The 20511-nt window shown below is 46.6% G+C and overlaps 2 protein-coding genes across 2 annotated transcripts in view; one reads left to right on the forward strand and one right to left on the reverse strand.

Annotated features, from left to right (window-relative positions):
• gars1 (glycyl-tRNA synthetase 1) lies at positions 1 to 9258 on the forward strand. The gene is made up of 6 exons (XM_038973029.1): positions 1 to 34; positions 469 to 485; positions 820 to 1073; positions 1192 to 1277; positions 1406 to 1637; positions 9240 to 9258. The coding sequence occupies exons 1-6, from the start codon at positions 1 to 3 to the stop codon at positions 9256 to 9258; spliced, it is 642 nt and encodes a 213-aa protein (XP_038828957.1).
• The window catches only part of LOC120027937 (NK-tumor recognition protein-like), a 20058-nt gene continuing 8801 nt past the window's right edge, over positions 9255 to 20511 (reverse strand). Inside the window, exons 3-5 of the mRNA XM_038973030.1 lie at positions 15782 to 15869; positions 10110 to 10139; positions 9255 to 9420 (exon numbers count right to left, since the gene is read on the reverse strand). Coding sequence (XP_038828958.1) covers positions 9255 to 9420; positions 10110 to 10139; positions 15782 to 15869 — 284 coding nt within the window. The remainder of the gene's footprint in view (positions 9421 to 10109; positions 10140 to 15781; positions 15870 to 20511) is intronic.

The following is a 20511-nucleotide window of genomic DNA, read 5'->3' on the forward strand; positions in this document are numbered from 1 at the left end:
ATGACTGCTGGGATGCAGAGACAAAACATCCTACGTAGGTCCTCCATGACCCCTAACCTCTAACCTTAACCCACTATGACTGCTGGGATGCAGAGACCAAAACATCCTATGTAGGTCCTCCATGACCCCTAACCCCTAACCTTAACCCACTATGACTGCTGGGATGCAGAGACCAAAACATCCTATGTAGGTCCTCCATGACCCCTAACCTCTAACCTTAACCCACTATGACTGCTGGGATGCAGAGACCAAAACATCCTATGTAGGTCCTCCATGACCCCTAACCTCTAACCTTAACCCTCTATGCCTGCTGGGACGCAGAGACCAAAACATCCTATGTAGGTCCTCCATGACCCCTAACCCCTAACCTTACCCCACTAAATGCTGGGATGCAGAGACCAAAACATCCTATGTAGGGCCTCCATGACCCTAACCCCTAACCTTACCCCACTGACTGCTGGGACGCAGAGACCAAAACATCCTACGTAGTTCCTCCATGACCCCTAACCTCTAACCTTAACCCACTATGACTGCTGGGATGCAGAGACCAAAACATCCTATGTAGGTCCTCCATGACCCCTAACCCCTAACCTTACCCCACTGACTGCTGGGACGCAGAGACCAAAACATCCTACGTAGTTCCTCCATGACCCCTAACCCCTAACCTTAACCCACTATGACTGCTGGGACGCAGAGACCAAAACATCCTACGTAGTTCCCACCCTCCACTGCTAGCTTTGTCTACACTTTGAAGTTCTTATCTTGTGTTGCTTTAACCTTCCCCCCATAATAACCCTGTGTTCCTCCTGTTTCCTGCAGGGCTGGATCGAGATAGTGGGCTGTGCCGACCGCTCCTGTTTTGACCTGCTGTGCCACGCCCGGGCTACCAAGGTCCAGCTAGTGGCCGAGAAGCCTCTTAAAGAACCCAAAGTAGTAGATATCGTCCAGTTTGAGCCCAATAAGGGAGCCATCGGTAAAGCCTATAAGAAGGACGCCAAACTAGCGATGGAGTACCTAGCTGTCTGTGACGAGTGTTTCATCACTGAACAGGAGATGCTACTCAACAGCAGCGGGTGAGTAGTGAAGGTCATATGTGACAGAAGCAATAGATGTCATACTTTAACCTCCGTAATGTTACGCAATATTCCAGTGTCATTGACAATGCTCAACCTAATGGTCACCTTCCCCCAGGGAGTTCACCATAGAGACGGAGGGAAAGACTTTTAAACTCACCAAGGACATGGTCAGTGTGAAGCGCTTTCAGAAGACCCTGCATGGTGAGGACAACCTAGACATCTTCTAGAGGAGGTTGTGTACTGACATCCTCTTTCTACTGGATGGAAGACATGCAGGAAGACTGTACTTTGTGTAACTGATTCCCGAATGTGTTTCTGCTTCACTACAGTGGAGGAGGTGGTCCCTAATGTCATCGAACCCTCCTTTGGCATCGGTAGAGTCATGTACTCCATCTTCGAGCACACATTCCAAGTCCGAGAGGGAGACGAACAGAGAACGGTAAGGGAGGCATCAGATGTTACAACCACTGACTGGGCTGTTAGAAGTCTTAGTTCTTCAATGGTGTTTTTTCCCAGTGTAATAATGGTTTTGAAGTCTCACTTAACAGCACTATCAACAAGGCAGGTCCTACAGCCCTAGTTTCTACCTTCTTAACAGCACTATCAACAAGGCAGGTCCTACAGGCCCTAGTTTATATCTTTAACAACACTATCAACAAGGCAGGTCCTACAGGCCCTAGTTTCTACCTTCTAAACAGCACTATCAACAAGGCAGGTCCTACAGGCCCTAGTTTCTACCTTCTTAACAGCACTATCAACAAGGCAGGTCCTACAGGCCCTAGTTTCTACCTTCCTAACAACACCATCAACAAGGCAGGTCCTACAGGCCCTAGTTTCTACCTTCTTAACAACACTATCAACAAGGCAGGTCCTACAGGCCCTAGTTTCTACCTTCTTAACAGCACTATTAACAAGGCAGGTCCTACAGGCCCTAGTTTCTACCTTCTTAACAACACTATCAACAAGGCAGGTCCTACAGGCCCTAGTTTCTACCTTCTTAACAACACTATCAACAAGCAGGTCCTACAGGCCCTAGTTTTACCTTCTTAACAACACTATCAACAAGGCAGGTCCTACAGGCCCTAGTTTCTACCTTCTTAACAACACTATCAACAAGGCAGGTCCTACAGGCCCTAGTTTCTACCTTCTTAACAACACTATCAACAAGGCAGGTCCTACAGGCCCTAGTTTCTACCTTCTTAACAACACTATCAACAAGGCAGGTCCTACAGGCCCTAGTTTCTACCTTCTTAACAACACTATCAACAAGGCAGGTCCTACAGGCCCTAGTTTCTACCTTCTTAACAACACTATCAACAAGGCAGGTCCTACAGGCCCTAGTTTCTACCTTCTTAACAACACTATCAACAAGGCAGGTCCTACAGGCCCTAGTTTCTACCTTCTTAACAACACTATCAACAAGGCAGGTCCTACAGGCCCTAGTTTCTACCTTCTTAACAACACTATCAACAAGGCAGGTCCTACAGGCCCTAGTTTCTACCTTCTTAACAACACTATCAACAAGGCAGGTCCTACAGGCCCTAGTTTCTACCTTCTTAACAACACTATCAACAAGGCAGGTCCTACAGGCCCTAGTTTCTACCTTCTTAACAACACTATCAACAAGGCAGGTCCTACAGGCCCTAGTTTCTACCTTCTTAACAACACTATCAACAAGGCAGGTCCTACAGGCCCTAGTTTCTACCTTCTTAACAACACTATCAACAAGGCAGGTCCTACAGGCCCTAGTTTCTACCTTCTTAACAACACTATCAACAAGGCAGGTCCTACAGGCCCTAGTTTCTACCTTCTTAACAACACTATCAACAAGGCAGGTCCTACAGGCCCTAGTTTCTACCTTCTTAACAAGCACTATCAACAAGGCAGGTCCTACAGGCCCTAGTTTCTACCTTCTTAACAACACTATCAACAAGGCAGGTCCTACAGGCCCTAGTTTCTACCTTCTTAACAACACTATCAACAAGGCAGGTCCTACAGGCCCTAGTTTCTACCTTCTTAACAGCACTATCAACAAGGCAGGTCCTACAGGCCCTAGTTTCTACCTTCCTAACAGCACTATCAACAAGGCAGGTCCTACAGGCCCTAGTTTCTAACTTCTTAACAGCACTATCAACAAGGCAGGTCCTACAGGCCCTAGTTTCTACCTTCTTAACAGCACTATCAACAAGGCAGGTCCTACAGGCCCTAGTTTATACCTTCTTAACAACACTATCAACAAGGCAGGTCCTACAGGCCCTAGTTTCTACCTTCTAAACAGCACTATCAACAAGGCAGGTCCTACAGGCCCTAGTTTCTACCTTCTTAACAGCACTATCAACAAGGCAGGTCCTACAGGCCCTAGTTTCTACCTTCTTAACAACACTATCAACAAGGCAGGTCCTACAGGCCCTAGTTTCTACCTTCTTAACAACACTATCAACAAGGCAGGTCCTACAGGCCCTAGTTTCTACCTTCTTAACAACACGATCAACAAGGCAGGTCCTACAGGCCCTAGTTTCTACCTTCTTAACAGCACTATCAACAAGGCAGGTCCTACAGGCTCTAGTTTCTACCTTCTTAACAACACTATCAACAAGGCAGGTCCTACAGGCTCTAGTTTCTAACTTCTTAACAACACTATCAACAAGGCAGGTCCTACAGGCCCTAGTTTCTACCTTCTTAACAGCACTATCAACAAGGCAGGTCCTACAGGCCCTAGTTTCTACCTTCTTAACAGCACTATCAACAAGGCAGGTCCTACAGGCCCTAGTTTCTACCTTCTTAACAACACTATCAACAAGGCAGGTCCTACAGGCCCTAGTTTCTAACTTCTTAACAACACTATCAACAAGGCAGGTCCTACAGGCCCTAGTTTCTACCTTCTTAACAGCACTATCAACAAGGCAGGTCCTACAGGCCCTAGTTTCTACCTTCCTAACAGCACTATCAACAAGGCAGGTCCTACAGGCCCTAGTTTCTAACTTCTTAACAGCACTATCAACAAGGCAGGTCCTACAGGCCCTAGTTTCTACCTTCTTAACAGCACTATCAACAAGGCAGGTCCTACAGGCCCTAGTTTATACCTTCTTAACAACACTATCAACAAGGCAGGTCCTACAGGCCCTAGTTTCTACCTTCTAAACAGCACTATCAACAAGGCAGGTCCTACAGGCCCTAGTTTCTACCTTCTTAACAGCACTATCAACAAGGCAGGTCCTACAGGCCCTAGTTTCTACCTTCCTAACAGCACTATCAACAAGGCAGGTCCTACAGGCCCTAGTTTCTACCTTCTTAACAGCACTATCAACAAGGCAGGTCCTACAGGCTCTAGTTTCTAACTTCTTAACAACACTATCAACAAGGCAGGTCCTACAGGCCCTAGTTTCTACCTTCTTAACAGCACTATCAACAAGGCAGGTCCTACAGGCCCTAGTTTCTACCTTCTTAACAGCACTATCAACAAGGCAGGTCCTACAGGCCCTAGTTTCTACCTTCTTAACAACACTATCAACAAGGCAGGTCCTACAGGCCCTAGTTTCTAACTTCTTAACAACACTATCAACAAGGCAGGTCCTACAGGCCCTAGTTTCTACCTTCTTAACAACACTATCAACAAGGCAGGTCCTACAGGCCCTAGTTTCTACCTTCCTAACAGCACTATCAACAAGGCAGGTCCTACAGGCCCTAGTTTCTAACTTCTTAACAGCACTATCAACAAGGCAGGTCCTACAGGCCCTAGTTTCTACCTTCTTAACAGCACTATCAACAAGGCAGGTCCTACAGGCCCTAGTTTATACCTTCTTAACAACACTATCAACAAGGCAGGTCCTACAGGCCCTAGTTTCTACCTTCTAAACAGCACTATCAACAAGGCAGGTCCTACAGGCCCTAGTTTCTACCTTCTTAACAGCACTATCAACAAGGCAGGTCCTACAGGCCCTAGTTTCTACCTTCTTAACAGCACTATCAACAAGGCAGGTCCTACAGGCCCTAGTTTCTAACTTCTTAACAACACTATCAACAAGGCAGGTCCTACAGGCCCTAGTTTCTACCTTCTTAACAGCACTATCAACAAGGCAGGTCCTACAGGCCCTAGTTTCTACCTTCCTAACAACACCATCAACAAGGCAGGTCCTACAGGCCCTAGTTTCTACCTTCTTAACAACACTATCAACAAGGCAGGTCCTACAGGCCCTAGTTTCTACCTTCTTAACAGCACTATCAACAAGGCAGGTCCTACAGGCCCTAGTTTATACCTTCTTAACAACACTATCAACAAGGCAGGTCCTACAGGCCCTAGTTTCTACCTTCTAAACAGCACTATCAACAAGGCAGGTCCTACAGGCCCTAGTTTCTACCTTCTTAACAGCACTATCAACAAGGCAGGTCCTACAGGCCCTAGTTTCTACCTTCTTAACAGCACTATCAACAAGGCAGGTCCTACAGGCCCTAGTTTCTAACTTCTTAACAACACTATCAACAAGGCAGGTCCTACAGGCCCTAGTTTCTACCTTCTTAACAGCACTATCAACAAGGCAGGTCCTACAGGCCCTAGTTTCTACCTTCCTAACAACACCATCAACAAGGCAGGTCCTACAGGCCCTAGTTTCTACCTTCTTAACAACACTATCAACAAGGCAGGTCCTACAGGCCCTAGTTTCTACCTTCTTAACAGCACTATTAACAAGGCAGGTCCTACAGGCCCTAGTTTCTACCTTCTTAACAACACTATCAACAAGGCAGGTCCTACAGGCCCTAGTTTCTACCTTCTTAACAACACTATCAACAAGGCAGGTCCTACAGGCCCTAGTTTCTACCTTCTTAACAACACCATCAACAAGGCAGGTCCTACAGGCCCTAGTTTCTACCTTCTTAACAACACTATCAACAAGGCAGGTCCTACAGGCCCTAGTTTCTACCTTCTTAACAGCACTATTAACAAGGCAGGTCCTACAGGCCCTAGTTTCTACCTTCTTAACAACACTATCAACAAGGCAGGTCCTACAGGCCCTAGTTTCTACCTTCTTAACAACACTATCAACAAGGCAGGTCCTACAGGCCCTAGTTTCTACCTTCTTAACAACACTATCAACAAGGCAGGTCCTACAGGCCCTAGTTTCTACCTTCTTAACAACACGATCAACAAGGCAGGTCCTACAGGCCCTAGTTTCTACCTTCTTAACAGCACTATCAACAAGGCAGGCCCTACAGGCCCTAGTTTCTACCTTCTTAACAACACTATCAACAAGGCAGGTCCTACAGGCCCTAGTTTCTACCTTCTTAACAGCACTATCAACAAGGCAGGTCCTACAGGCCCTAGTTTTGTCTCACCTGGACTACTGTTCAGTCGTGGGGTCAGGTGCCACAAAGAGAGACTTAGGAAAATTGCAATTGGCTCAGAACAGGGCAGCACGGCTGGCCCTTGGATGTACACAAAGAGCTAATATTAATAAAATGCATATGCATCTCTCCTGGCTGAAAGTGGAGGAGAGATTGACTTCATCACTACTTGTATTTGTAAGAGGTATTGACATGTTGAATTCAATGAGATGTCTGTTTGAACTACTGGCACACAGCTCAGACACCCAAGAACCTAAGAAACAGATAAAAATACAACTTATGGAACAATTATATAACTGCCTTAATTTTGCTGGACCCCAGGAAGAGTAGCTGCTGCCTTGGCAGGAACTAATGGGGATCCATAATAAACCCCAGGAAGAGTAGCTGCTGCCTTGGCAGGAACTAATGGGGATCCATAATAAACCCCAGGAAGAGTAGCTGCTGCCGTGGCAGGAACTAATGGGGATCCATAATAAACCCCAGGAAGAGTAGCTGCTGCCTTGGCAGGAACTAATGGGGATCCATAATAAACCCCAGGAAGAGTAGCTGCTGCCTTGGCAGGAACTAATGGGGATCCATAATAAACCCCAGGAAGAGTAGCTGCTGCCTTGGCAGGAACTAATGGGGATCCATAATAAACCCCAGGAAGAGTAGCTGCTGCCTTAGCAGGAACTAATGGGGATCCATAATAAACCCCAGGAAGAGTAGCTGCTGCCTTGACAGGAACTAATGGGGATCCATAATAAACCCCAGGAAGAGTAGCTGCTGCCTTGGCAGGAACTAATGGGGATCCATAATAAACCCCAGGAAGAGTAGCTGCTGCCTTGGCAGGAACTAATGGGGATCCATAATAAACCCCAGGAAGAGTAGCTGCTGCCTTGGCAGGAACTAATGGGGATCTCTAATAAACCCCAGGAAGAGTAGCTGCTGCCTTGGCAGGAACTAATGGGGATCCATAATAAACCCCAGGAAGAGTAGCTGCTGCCTTGGCTGGAACTAATGGGGATCTCTAATAAACCCCAGGAAGAGTAGCTGCTGCCTTGGCAGGAACTAATGGGGATCTCTAATAAACCCCAGGAAGAGTAGCTGCTGCCTTGGCAGGAACTAATGGGGATCCATAATAAACCCCAGGAAGAGTAGCTGCTGCCTTGGCAGGAACTAATGGGGATCTCTAATAAACCCCAGGAAGAGTAGCTGCTGCCTTGGCAGGAACTAATGGGGATCCATAATAAACCCCAGGAAGAGTAGCTGCTGCCTTGGCAGGAACTAATGAGGATCCATAATAAACCCCAGGAAGAGTAGCTGCTGCCTTGGCAGGAACTAATGGGGATCCATAATAAACCCCAGGAAGAGTAGCTGCTGCCTTGGCAGGAACTAATGGGGATCTCTAATAAACCCCAGGAAGAGTAGCTGCTGCCTTGGCAGGAACTAATGGGGATCCATAATAAACCACAGGAAGAGTAGCTGCTGCCTTGGCAGGAACTAATGGGGATCCATAATAAACCACAGGAAGAGTAGCTGCTGCCTTGGCAGGAACTAATGGGGATCCATAATAAACCCCAGGAAGAGTAGCTGCTGCCTTGGCAGGAACTAATGAGGATCCATAATAAACCCCAGGAAGAGTAGCTGCTGCCGTGGCAGGAACTAATGGGGATCCATAATAAACCCCAGGAAGAGTAGCTGCTGCCTTGGCAGGAACTAATGGGGATCCATAATAAACCCCAGGAAGAGTAGCTGCTGCCTTGGCAGGAACTAATGGGGATCCATAATAAACCCCAGGAAGAGTAGCTGCTGCCTTGGCAGGAACTAATGGGGATCCATAATAAACCCCAGGAAGAGTAGCTGCTGCCTTGGCAGGAACTAATGGGGATCCATAATAAACCCCAGGAAGAGTAGCTGCTGCCTTGGCAGGAACTAATGGGGATCCATAATAAACCCCAGGAAGAGTAGCTGCTGCCTTGGCAGGAACTAATGGGGATCCATAATAAACCCCAGGAAGAGTAGCTGCTGCCTTGGTAGGAACTAATGGGGATCCATAATAAACCCCAGGAAGAGTAGCTGCTGCCTTGGCAGGAACTAATGGGGATCCATAATAAACCCCAGGAAGAGTAGCTGCTGCCTTGGCAGGAACTAATGGGGATCCATAATAAACCCCAGGAAGAGTAGCTGCTGCCTTGGCAGGAACTAATGGGGATCCATAATAAACCCCAGGAAGAGTAGTTGCTGCCTTGGCAGGAACTAATGGGGATCCATAATAAACCCCAGGAAGAGTAGCTGCTGCCTTGGCAGGAACTAATGGGGATCCATAATAAACCCCAGGAAGAGTAGCTGCTGCCTTGGCAGGAACTAATGGGGATCCATAATAAACCCCAGGAAGAGTAGCTGCTGCCTTGGCAGGAACTAATGGGGATCCATAATAAACCCCAGGAAGAGTAGCTGCTGCCTTGGCAGGAACTAATGGTGATCCATAATAAACCCCAGGAAGAGTAGCTGCTGCCTTGGCAGGAACTAATGGGGATCCATAATAAACCACAGGAAGAGTAGCTGCTGCCTTGGCAGGAACTAATGGGGATCCATAATAAACCCCAGGAAGAGTAGCTGCTGCCTTGGCAGGAACTAATGGGGATCCCTAATAAACCCCAGGAAGAGTAGCTGCTGCCTTGGCAGGAACTAATGGGGATCCATAATAAACCACAGGAAGAGTAGCTGCTGCCTTGGCAGGAACTAATGGGGATCCATAATAAATACAATACAAACTACCAGTCTAGTTAAATAGCTAAGGGATAACACAGGAGTGAATGACAGATAATTTACTCCATGGAGGGAGGGAGGGAGGGACTAGGCAGTGTGGTCCCTACCATCGTTGGCTGACTTAGTGATGAGTTGACCACAGTCCATAACCCTAACATCAGCATACGGCCTGCTGGCTCCGTCCGTCTTCAGACCCTCAATCCTCTTGATCACCTCAAAGCCTGAGATGACCAGGCCAAACACCACATGGACCCTGCAGAGAGGAGAAGGGGTCAGAGAGGGGTGGAGAGGTTAGGGACCACAGAGAGGTTAGGGACCACAGAGAGGTTAGGGACCACAGAGAGGTTAGGGACCACAGAGAGGTTAGGGACCACAGTACCACAGAGAGGTTAGGGACCACAGAGAGGTTAGGGACCACAGAGAGGTTAGGGACCACAGAGAGGTTAGGGACCACAGAGAGGTTAGGGACCACAGTACCACAGAGAGGTTAGGGACCACAGTACCACAGAGAGGTTAGGGACCACAGAGAGGTTAGGGACCACAGTACCACAGAGAGGTTAGGGACCACAGAGAGGTTAGGGACCACAGAGAGGTTAGGGACCACAGAGAGGTTAGGGACCACAGAGAGGTTAGGGACCACAGAGAGGTTAGGGACCACAGAGAGGTTAGGGACCACAGAGAGGTTAGGGACCACAGAGAGGTTAGGGACCACAGTACCACAGAGAGGTTAGGGACCACAGTACCACAGAGAGGTTAGGGACCACAATACCACAGAGAGGTTAGGGACCACAGTACCACAGAGAGGTTAGGGACCACGGAGAGGTTAGGGACCACAGTACCACAGAGAGGTTAGGGCCAACCAAGATAGTTGTACTGATTAATGTTATGTGTACTGCCAAGTAAACCTTCTCTGGAGCTGCAAGGTCGTGAGACAAGACATACCCATCGAGATGAGGTGCTGTCTTGGTGGTTCTGTTCGAGGAATCCAACCAGGGTTGGGTTAGGGTTACAGTCCAGTATGGCCCGGGCAGAGTTATGGAACACAGCGAGAAAGGAGGGAGAGAATGAGAGGACAGATCACGGCAACCACAACCATTATTACATAGCACTCATCTGCAACACGTCTTTGAAATGTTTATTTTAGGAGGTAAAAAATGTCATGACCAATTATACTGGGCTTAAAGAAGAGCTATAGTTGATGGTATTCTGTTATGAGGTGAGGACAGGTGTGTGTGTTGAGGTATTCTGTTATCCAGTGAGGACAGGTGTGTGTGTTGAGGTATTCTGTTATGAGGTGAGGACAGGTGTGTGTGTTGAGGTATTCTGTTATCCAGTGAGGACAGCTGTGTGTGTTGAGGCATTCTGTTATGAGGTGAGGACAGGTGTGTGTGTTGAGGTATTCTGTTATCCAGTGAGGACATGTGTGTGTGTTGAGGTATTCTGTTATGAGGTGAGGACAGGTGTGTGTGTTGAGGTATTCTGTTATGAGGTGAGGACAGGTGTGTGTTGAGGTATTCTGCTATGAGGTGAGGACAGGTGTGTGTTGAGGTATTCTGCTATGAGGTGAGGACAGGTGTGTGTGTTGAGGTATTCTGTTATGAGGTGAGGACAGGTGTGTGTTGAGGTATTCTGCTATGAGGTGAGGACAGGTGTGTGTTGAGGTATTCTGTTATGAGGTGAGGACAGGTGTGTGTGTTGAGGTATTCTGTTATCAGGTGAGGACAGGTGTGTGTTGAGGTATTCTGTTATCAGGTGAGGACAGGTGTGTGTTGAGGTATTCTGCTATGAGGTGAGGACAGGTGTGTGTGTTGAGGTATTCTGTTATGAGGTGAGGACAGGTGTGTGTTAAGGTATTCTGTTATGAGGTGAGGACAGGTGTGTGTTGAGGTATTCTGTTATGAGGTGAGGACAGGTGTGTGTGTTGAGGTATTCTGTTATCCAGTGAGGACAGGTGTTTGTTTTGAGGTATTCTGTTATCCAGTGAGGACAGGTGTGTGTGTTGAGGTATTCTGTTATGAGGTGAGGACAGGTGTGTGTTGAGGTATTCTGTTATGAGGTGAGGACAGGTGTGTGTTGAGGTATTCTGTTATCAGGTGAGGACAGGTGTGTGTGTTGAGGTATTCTGTTATCCAGTGAGGACAGGTGTGTGTGTTGAGGTATTCTGTTATCAGGTGAGGACAGGTGTGTGTTGAGGTATTCTGTTATGAGGTGAGGACAGGTGTGTGTGTTGATGTATTCTGCTATCAGGTGAGGACAGGTGTGTGTGTTGATGTATTCTGCTATCAGGTGAGGACAGGTGTGTGTTGAGGTATTCTGCTATCAGGTGAGGACAGGTGTGTGTTGAGGTATTCTGTTATCAGGTGAGGACAGGTGTGTGTTGAGGTATTCTGTTATGAGGTGAGGACAGGTGTGTGTTGAGGTATTCTGCTATCAGGTGAGGACAGGTGTGTGTTGAGGTATTCTGTTATGAGGTGAGGACAGGTGTGTGTTGAGGTATTCTGTTATGAGGTGAGGACAGGTGTGTGTTGAGGTATTCTGTTATGAGGTGAGGACAGGTGTGTGTTGAGGTATTCTGTTATCCAGTGAGGACAGGTGTGTGTGTTGAGGTATTCTGTTATGAGGTGAGGACAGGTGTGTGTTGAGGTATTCTGTTATCCAGTGAGGACAGGTGTGTGTTGAGGTATTCTGTTATCCAGTGAGGACAGGTGTGTGTGTTGAGGTATTCTGTTATGAGGTGAGGACAGGTGTGTGTTGAGGTATTCTGTTATCCAGTGAGGACAGGTGTGTGTTGAGGTATTCTGTTATCCAGTGAGGACAGGTGTGTGTGTTGAGGTATTCTGCTATCAGGTGAGGACAGGTGTGTGTGTTGAGGTATTCTGCTATCAGGTGAGGACAGGTGTGTGTTGAGGTATTCTGCTATCAGGTGAGGACAGGTGTGTGTTGAGGTATTCTGCTATCAGGTGAGGACAGGTGTGTGTTGAGGTATTCTGTTATCCAGTGAGGACAGGTGTGTGTGTTGAGGTATTCTGCTATCAGGTGAGGACAGGTGTGTGTGTAGAGGTATTCTGCTATCAGGTGAGGACAGGTGTGTGTTGAGGTATTCTGCTATCAGGTGAGGACAGGTGTGTGTTGAGGTATTCTGCTATCAGATGAGGACAGGTGTGTGTTGAGGTATTCTGTTATGAGGTGAGGACAGATGTGTGTTGAGGTATTCTGTTATGAGGTGAGGACAGGTGTGTGTTGAGGTATTCTGTTATGAGGTGAGGACAGGTGTGTGTTGAGGTATTCTGTTATGAGGTGAGGACAGGTGTGTGTTGAGGTATTCTGTTATCAGTTGAGGACAGGTGTGTGTTGAGGTATTCTGCTATCAGGTGAGGACAGGTGTGTGTGTTGAGGCATTCTGTTATGAGGTGAGGACGGGTGTGTGTGTTGAGGTATTCTGTTATCCAGTGAGGACAGGTGTGTGTGTTGAGGTATACTGGAGCCATGAACAACAGAACCTTTTGTGACAACACAGTCATTGTCATGCTATACCATCATGACGAAATGTCAAATGACTCACTGTGCTCAATGTCAGAAGTAGACAATACATGTTCACACTACAATAATATATAATCTAGATGGATGTTCAAACGACTGCTGGCTCTGTTGTGTTGCTGCCCTGGTGCAGTAGAGAAGAGGCTGTGTTCATAGTGTACATTAAGTTACGGCCCTAGAAAATCCCTTTCATTTCTTTGCCTGATTCCATCTAGTTTTCCCCCAAATTCTGTTTCCTCGTTTAGTTTTTCCAGGTTTCCATTTTTCAAAAATGGTTCAGGTTTTCGCTCTCAAAAATCCCACTTTTTATAATAGAAAAACAATCAAATTTGATGTTTTAAGTCCACCAAACATGCTTAAACCACATCAGGAGACCCCTTTTGAGATCTGGGAAAAATGATTTAACTCAACTGCGCACCAGCCAGAGACCGAGTTTGCAAAACAAAATGGCCACTGGATTGAGGCAAATAATCATGATATTCTGCAAAGTAGGCATTGGTTACATTGTAGTTAACATTCAACTGAGAAGTCATTACATTAGCATCATCGCTAACAGCTACTACAAAAAGTGGTAGATAAACGCACACAGACATTCCCGTGCTGATAACTCTTCATGTTTTACGATAATCCGGGGAAAATAAATTACTTTTCTAATAAATTCAATACATTTAGTTGATGCATTTTTAATATTGTTGAATTCCATTTTAATTGTCTGGATTCCGTGATTTTATAGGGCCCTACTACGTTTAAAACAGACTAGTGAATGAGAGATAAAGACAGACAGACAGGAGAAGAGAGGAGAGAGAAACAGAAACAGCCCCGGAGACATATTACCTTGGAAGAGCACGATGACTTTCTGCAAATTTTACACAAAAATGGCAAGAGAAACATTGTAACTTATTTGTGGGCAAAAATAAGGAATCCATGTTTGTTTATTTCTGTGCATTAAAGCACATCGGCTGACTGAAGGGGAGAAGGGTTGTAAAATTCAGACAAAATGATGCTATTTTGCAGTGCTTAGCTTTGAATACACAAATAGACAGGCCTCTATTCTGCAGTGCCTAGCCCTGACGTAACACATAGACAGGCCTCTATTCTGCAGTGCTTAGCCCTGACGTAACACATAGACAGGCCTCTATTCTGCAGTGCTTAGCCCTGACGTAACACATAGACAGGCCTCTATTCTGCAGTGCTTAGCCCTGACATAATACATACACAGGCCTCTATTCTGCAGTGCTTAGCCCTGACATAATACATACAGTTGAAGTCGGAAGCTTACAAACACTCAGGTTGGAGTCATTAAAACTCGTTTTTCAACCACTCCACAAATTTCTTGTCAACAAACTATATAGTTTAGGCAAGTCGGTTAGAACATCTACTTTGTGCATGACAAGCCATTTTTCCAACAATTGTTTACATAGAGTGAATTATAAGTGAAATAATCTGTATCACAATTCCAGTGGGTCAGAAGTTTACATACACTAAGTTGACTGTGCATTTAAACAGCTTGGAAAATTCCAGAAAATTATGTCATGGCATTAGAAGCTTCTGATAGGCTAATTGACATAATTTGAGTCAATTGGAGGTGTACCTGTGGATGTATTTCAAGGCCTACCTTCAAACTCAGTGCCTCTTCTCTTGACATCATGGGAAAATCAAAAGAAATCAGCCAAGACCTCCGAAAAACAATTGTAGACCTCCACAAGTCTGGTTCATACTTGGACGCAATTTCTAAACACCTGAAGGTACCACGTTTATCTGTACAAACAATAGTACGCAAAGGTAAACACAATGGGACCACGCAGCCGTCATACCGCTCAGGAAGGAGATGCGTTCTGTCTCCTAAAGATGAACGTACTTTGGTGCGAAAAGTGCAAATCAATCCCAGAACAGCAGCAAAGGACCTTGTGAAGATGCTGGAGGAAACAGGTACAAATGTATCTATAGCCACAGTGAAACGAGTCCTATATAGACATAACCTGAAAGGCCGCTCAGCAAGGAAGAAGCCACTGCTCCAAAACCGCCATAAAAAAGCCAGACTACGGTTTGCAACTGCACATAGGGACAAAGATGGTACTTTCTGGAGAAATGTCCTCTGGTCTGATGAAACAAAAATAGAACTGATTGGCCATAATGACCATCGTTATGTTTGGAGGAAAAAGGAGGAGGCTTGCAAGCCGAAGAACACCATCCCAACCGTGAAGCACGGGGGTGGCAGCATCATCTTGTGAGGGTGCTTTGCTGCAGGAGGGACTGGTGCACTTCACAAAATAGATGGCATCAGGAGGATGGAAAATGATGTGGATATATTGAAGCAACATCTCAAGACATCAGTCAGGAAGTTAAAGCTTGGTCGCAAATGGGTCTTCCAAATGGACAAGGACCCCAAGCATACTTCCAAAGTTGTGGCAAAATGGCTTAAGGACAACAAAGTCACGGTATTGTGGTGGCCATCACAAAGCCCTGACCTCAATCCTATAGAAAATCTGTGGGCAGAACTGAAAAAGTGTGTGCGAGCAAGGAGGCCTACAAACCTGACTCAGTTACATCAGCTCTGTCAGGAGGAATGGGACAAAATTCACCCAACTTATTGTGTGAAGCAGGTCGAAGGCTACCCGAAACATTTGACCCATTAAACAATTTAAAAGCAATGCTACCAAATACTAATTGAGTGTATGTAAACTTCTGACCCACTGGGACTGTGATGGAAGAAATAAAAGCTGAAATAAATCATTCTGTCTACTATTATTCTGTCATTTCACATTCTTAAAATAAAGTGGTGATCCTAACTGACCTAAGACAGGAAATTTTTACTAGGATTAAATGTCAGGAATTGTGAAAAACTGAATTTAAATGTATTTGGCTAAAGGTGTATGTAAACTTCCGACTTCACCTGTATATAGACAGGCCTCTATCTGCAATGCTTAGCCATGGCATAATACACAGACAGGCCTCAGATAAACAGCAAAACAAATGAGCTGAACCTGAAATGAACCTCAGCTACAGAAGGACATCTCATGTGGAAACCTATCGACCAGAAAGTAAATGTTATGACACTTTCATGAATTTCTACTCACATGAAGAATTGTGACCCGTTGGTGTGTTTGCCGCGGTTGGCCATGGACAACAGGAAAGATCGGTCGTGTTTGAGAATAAAGTTCTCGTCTATTTGAGAGAGAGAGACAGGGACAATCTGTGAGATTTTACACCTCTCACTGTCCGTGGTGGAGGTGGTGAGAGAGAGGGATAGAGATGGATAGAGGGAGTGAGAGGGACAGAGAGAGAGGGATGATAGAGGGCGAAAGAGAGGCAAAGTCAGAGGAGAGAGGGAGGACAGAGGAATGGATAAAGGAATAGAGAGAGAGAGAGAGGGGGAATAGAGAGATAGAGGAATAGAAAGGGGGATAGAGGAAGAGAGGGGGATAGAGGAAGAGAGGGGGATAGAGGAAGAGAGCCAGGGATGTATAGAGGGTTAGAGGGATGGATAAAGAGAGGGATAGACAGAAAGAGGGTGAGTGAGGGCGAGAGAGAGAGCGAGGTACAGAGAGCGAGGGACAGAGAGCGAGGGACAGAGGGAGAGAGGGAGAGAGCGCGAGGGAGAGAGGGAGAGAGCACGAGGGACAGAGGGAGAGAGCGCGAGGGACAGAGGGAGAGAGCGCGAGGGACAGAGGGAGAGAGCGTGAGGGACAGAGCGCGAGGGACAGAGGGACAGAGCGCGAGGGACAGAGGGAGAGAGCGCGAGGGACAGAGCGCGAGGGACAGAGGGACAGAGCGCGAGGGACAGAGGGAGAGAGCGCGAGGGACAGAGGGAGAGAGCGCGAGGGACAGAGGGAGAGAGCGCGAGGGACAGAGGGAGAGAGCGCGAGGGAGAGAGCGCGAGGGACAGAGGGAGAGAGCGTGAGGGACAGAGCGCGAGGGACAGAGGGAGAGAGCGCGAGGGACAGAGGGAGAGAGCGTGAGGGACAGAGCGCGAGGGACAGAGGGACAGAGCGCGAGGGACAGAGGGAGAGAGCGCGAGGGACAGAGGGAGAGAGCGCGAGGGACAGAGGGACAGAGCGCGAGGGAGAGAGCGCGAGGGACAGATCGCGAGGGACAGAGGGACAGAGCGCGAGGGACAGAGAGCGAGGGACAGAGGGACAGAGAGCGAGGGACAGAGCGCGAGGGACAGAGGGACAGAGCGCGAGGGACAGAGCGCGAGGGACAGAGGCCGAGAGAGCGCGAGGGACAGAGGCCGAGAGAGCGAGGGACAGAGAGAGAGCGAGGGACAGAGAGAGAGCGAGGGACAGAGAGAGAGCGAGGGACGGAGAGCGAGAGAGAGCGAGAAACAGAACCGGTAGAGAGAGGGAAAGAGCGAGAATGATATAGAGCGAGAGGGATAATATAGAGCGAGAGGGGGATAGAGCGAGAGGGGGATAGAGAGAGAGAGAGAGAGAGAGAGAGAGGGATAGAGTGCGAGATCGTGTCCTCCCAGTATAGGACTGACAGATCAATAACCTTAGATAGAATAGAGGTTCTAATAATGTGATCAATAAAACAATCATCCCTCACCTTCAGACTGCTACATCCCTCACCTTCGTTAACATACATTAAATCTCCCCGCCCCCTACCACCGCTCTGCCCCCCACACCTACCACCGCTCTGCTCCCCGCCCCCCTGCCACCGCTCTGCTCACCGCCCCCCTGCCACCGCTCTGCTCACCTCCCTGTGCTGCTCACTACCCTACCTGGAAAAGCTATTAACAGGGACACGGCTTGAGTGGCTACAGCTAACAGGAATTGAAAGGTAGAAACCCCTGGAGACGGACACCATCAACTGGTTGACTGGCTACCTGGCTGGTTGACTGGCTACCTGGCTGGTTGACTGACTACCTGGCTGGTTGACTGACTACCTGGCTGGTTGACTGGCTACCTGGCTGGTTGACTGGCTACCTGGCTGGTTGACTGACTACCTGGCTGGTTGACTGACTACCTGGCTGGCTGACTGACTACCTGGCTGGTTGACTGACTACCTGGCTGGTTGACTGACTACCTGGCTGTTTGACTGGCTACCTGGCTGGTTGACTGGCTACCTGGCTGGTTGACTGGCTACCTGGCTGGTTGACTGACTACCTGGCTGGTTGACTGACTACCTGGCTGGTTGACTGGCTACCTGGCTGGTTGACTGGCTACCTGGCTGGTTGACTGGCTACCTGGCTGGTTGACTGGCTGGTTGACTGGCTACCTGGCTGGTTGACTGACTACCTGGCTGGTTGACTGGCTGGTTGACTGGCTACCTGACTGACTACCTGGCTACCTGGCTGGTTGACTGACTACCTGGCTGGCTGACTGACTACCTGGCTGGCTGGCTGACTGACTACCTGGCTGGCTGACTGGCTAACTGGCTGGTTGACTGACTAGCTCAGCGGTTCCCAAACGTTTTATTAACTGTGGGACACACCTGGGGAGGGGTCCGTTTCCCCGGGACCACCAGAAAAACATGACTCAGAACGGGGCGAGTTTTATTTAAAAAGTAGTAAAAAAAAAACTTGATCCCAAACATTTATATTCTCATCAATATGTGATAAGCTTTAATGGCAAATTTTAAGTAAATTACTAGAAATTAGCAATTGATTAATGGACAACAGATTTTGTTCCAAATAGTTAAAATTCATTGTATTAGCCCATAGCTATCATTGATAGGCCTATTTATTGATTTTACCTTTATTTAACGAGGCAAGTTAGTTAAGAACAAATACTTATTTACAATGACGGCCTAGGAACAGTGGGTTAACTGCCTTGTTCAGGGGCAGAACAACAGATTTGTACCTTGTCAGCTCGGGGAATTGAACTTGCAACCTTTCGGTTACTAGTCCAACGCTCTAACCACTAGGCTACGCTGCCTATATTAATTATTACACTAAACAAAAATATAAAACACGACATGTAAAGTGTTGGTCCCATGTTTCATGAGCTGAAATAAGATCCCAGAAATATTCCATGTGCACAAAAAGCATATTTCTCTGAAATTCTGTGCACAAATTTGTTTACATCCCTGTTAGTGAGCATTTCTCCTTTGCCAAGATAATCTATCCACCTGACAGGTGGCATATCAATAAACTGATTAAAACAGCATGATCATTACACAGATGCACCTTGTGCTGGGGACACAAGGCCACACTGCACAGATGTCTCACGTTGAGGGTGCGTGCAATCTGCAGGAATGACCACCAGAGCTGTTGCCAGAGAATTCTATGTTCATTTCTCTACCATATGCAGCAACATCGTTTCAGAGAATTTGTCAGTACGTCCAACCGGCCTCACAACTGCAGACCACATGTCTGGCGTCTTGTGGGTGAGCGGCTTGCTCACAACATTGGCATCAGCAGAGTGCCCCATGGTGGCGGTGGGGTTATGGTATGGGCAGGCATAAGCTACTGACAATGAACACAATTGCAATTTAAATCGAAGGCAGTATGAATGTTCAGAAAGGTCCATTGTGAGGCCCATTTCTTTAAAGGTATCTGTGACCAACAGATGCATATCTGTATTCCCAGTCATGTGAAATCCATAGATTAGGGCCCAATGAATTGATTTCAATTGACTGATTTCCTCATATCAACTGTAAATGTTGCGTTTATATTTTTGTTCAGTATAGTATCGATATATATTATCATTGATAGGCCTACAGTAATTATTGATCTAGTATCGATATACATTATCAGTGATAGGCCTACAGAAATTATTGATCTAGTATCGATATACATGATCATTGATAGGCCTATAGTAATTATTGATCTAGTATCGATATATATTATCATTGATAGGCCTACAGAAATTATTGATCTAGTATCGATATACATGATCATTGATAGGCCTATAGTAATTATTGATCTAGTATCGATATATATTATCATTGATAGGCCTACAGAAATTATTGATCTAGTATCGATATACATGATCATTGATAGGCCTACAGAAATTATTGATCTAGTATCGATATACATCATCATTGATAGGCCTACAGAAATTATTGATCTAGTATCGATATACATCATCATTGATAGGCCTACAGAAATTATTGATCTAGTATCGATATACATCATCATTGATAGGCCTACAGAAATTATTGATCTAGTATCGATATACACTACAGGTCAAAAGTTTTAGAACACCTACTCATTTCAGGGTTTTCCTCTATTTTCTACATCGTAGAATAATACTGAAGACATCAAAACTATGAAATAACACATATGGAATCATGTAGTAACCAAAAAAGTGTTAAACAAGTCTAAATAAATGTGAGATTCTTCAAAGTAGCCACCCTTTGCCTTGATGACAGCTTTGCACACTCTTGGCATTCTCTCAACCAGCTTCATCAAATCAAATCAATCAGCTGATCATCAGCCTGAAACCCAGCCTAAAACCCCAAACAGCAAGCAATGCAGGTGTAGAAGCACGGTGGCTAGGAAAAACTCCCTAGAAAAGGCAGGAACCTAGGAAGAAACCTAGAGAGGAACCAGGCTATGAGGGGTGGCCAGTCCTCTTCTGGCTGTGCCGGGTGGAGATTATAACAGAACATGGCCGAGATGTTCAAATGTTCATAGATGACCAGCAGGGTCAAATAAGAATAATCACAGTGGTTGTCGAGGGTGCAACAGGTCAGCACCTCAGGAGTAGAGAAAGAAAGAGAGAATTAGAGAGAGCATACTTAAATTCACACAGGACCTCGGATAAGACAGGAGAAATACTCCAGATATAACAGACTAACCCTATCCCCCGACACAAACTACCGCAGCATAAATACTGGAGGCTGAGACAGGAGGGGTCGG

The sequence above is a fragment of the Salvelinus namaycush genome, chromosome 33 (assembly GCF_016432855.1).
Source record: "Salvelinus namaycush isolate Seneca chromosome 33, SaNama_1.0, whole genome shotgun sequence".
Taxonomy (NCBI): Eukaryota; Metazoa; Chordata; class Actinopteri; order Salmoniformes; family Salmonidae; genus Salvelinus; species Salvelinus namaycush.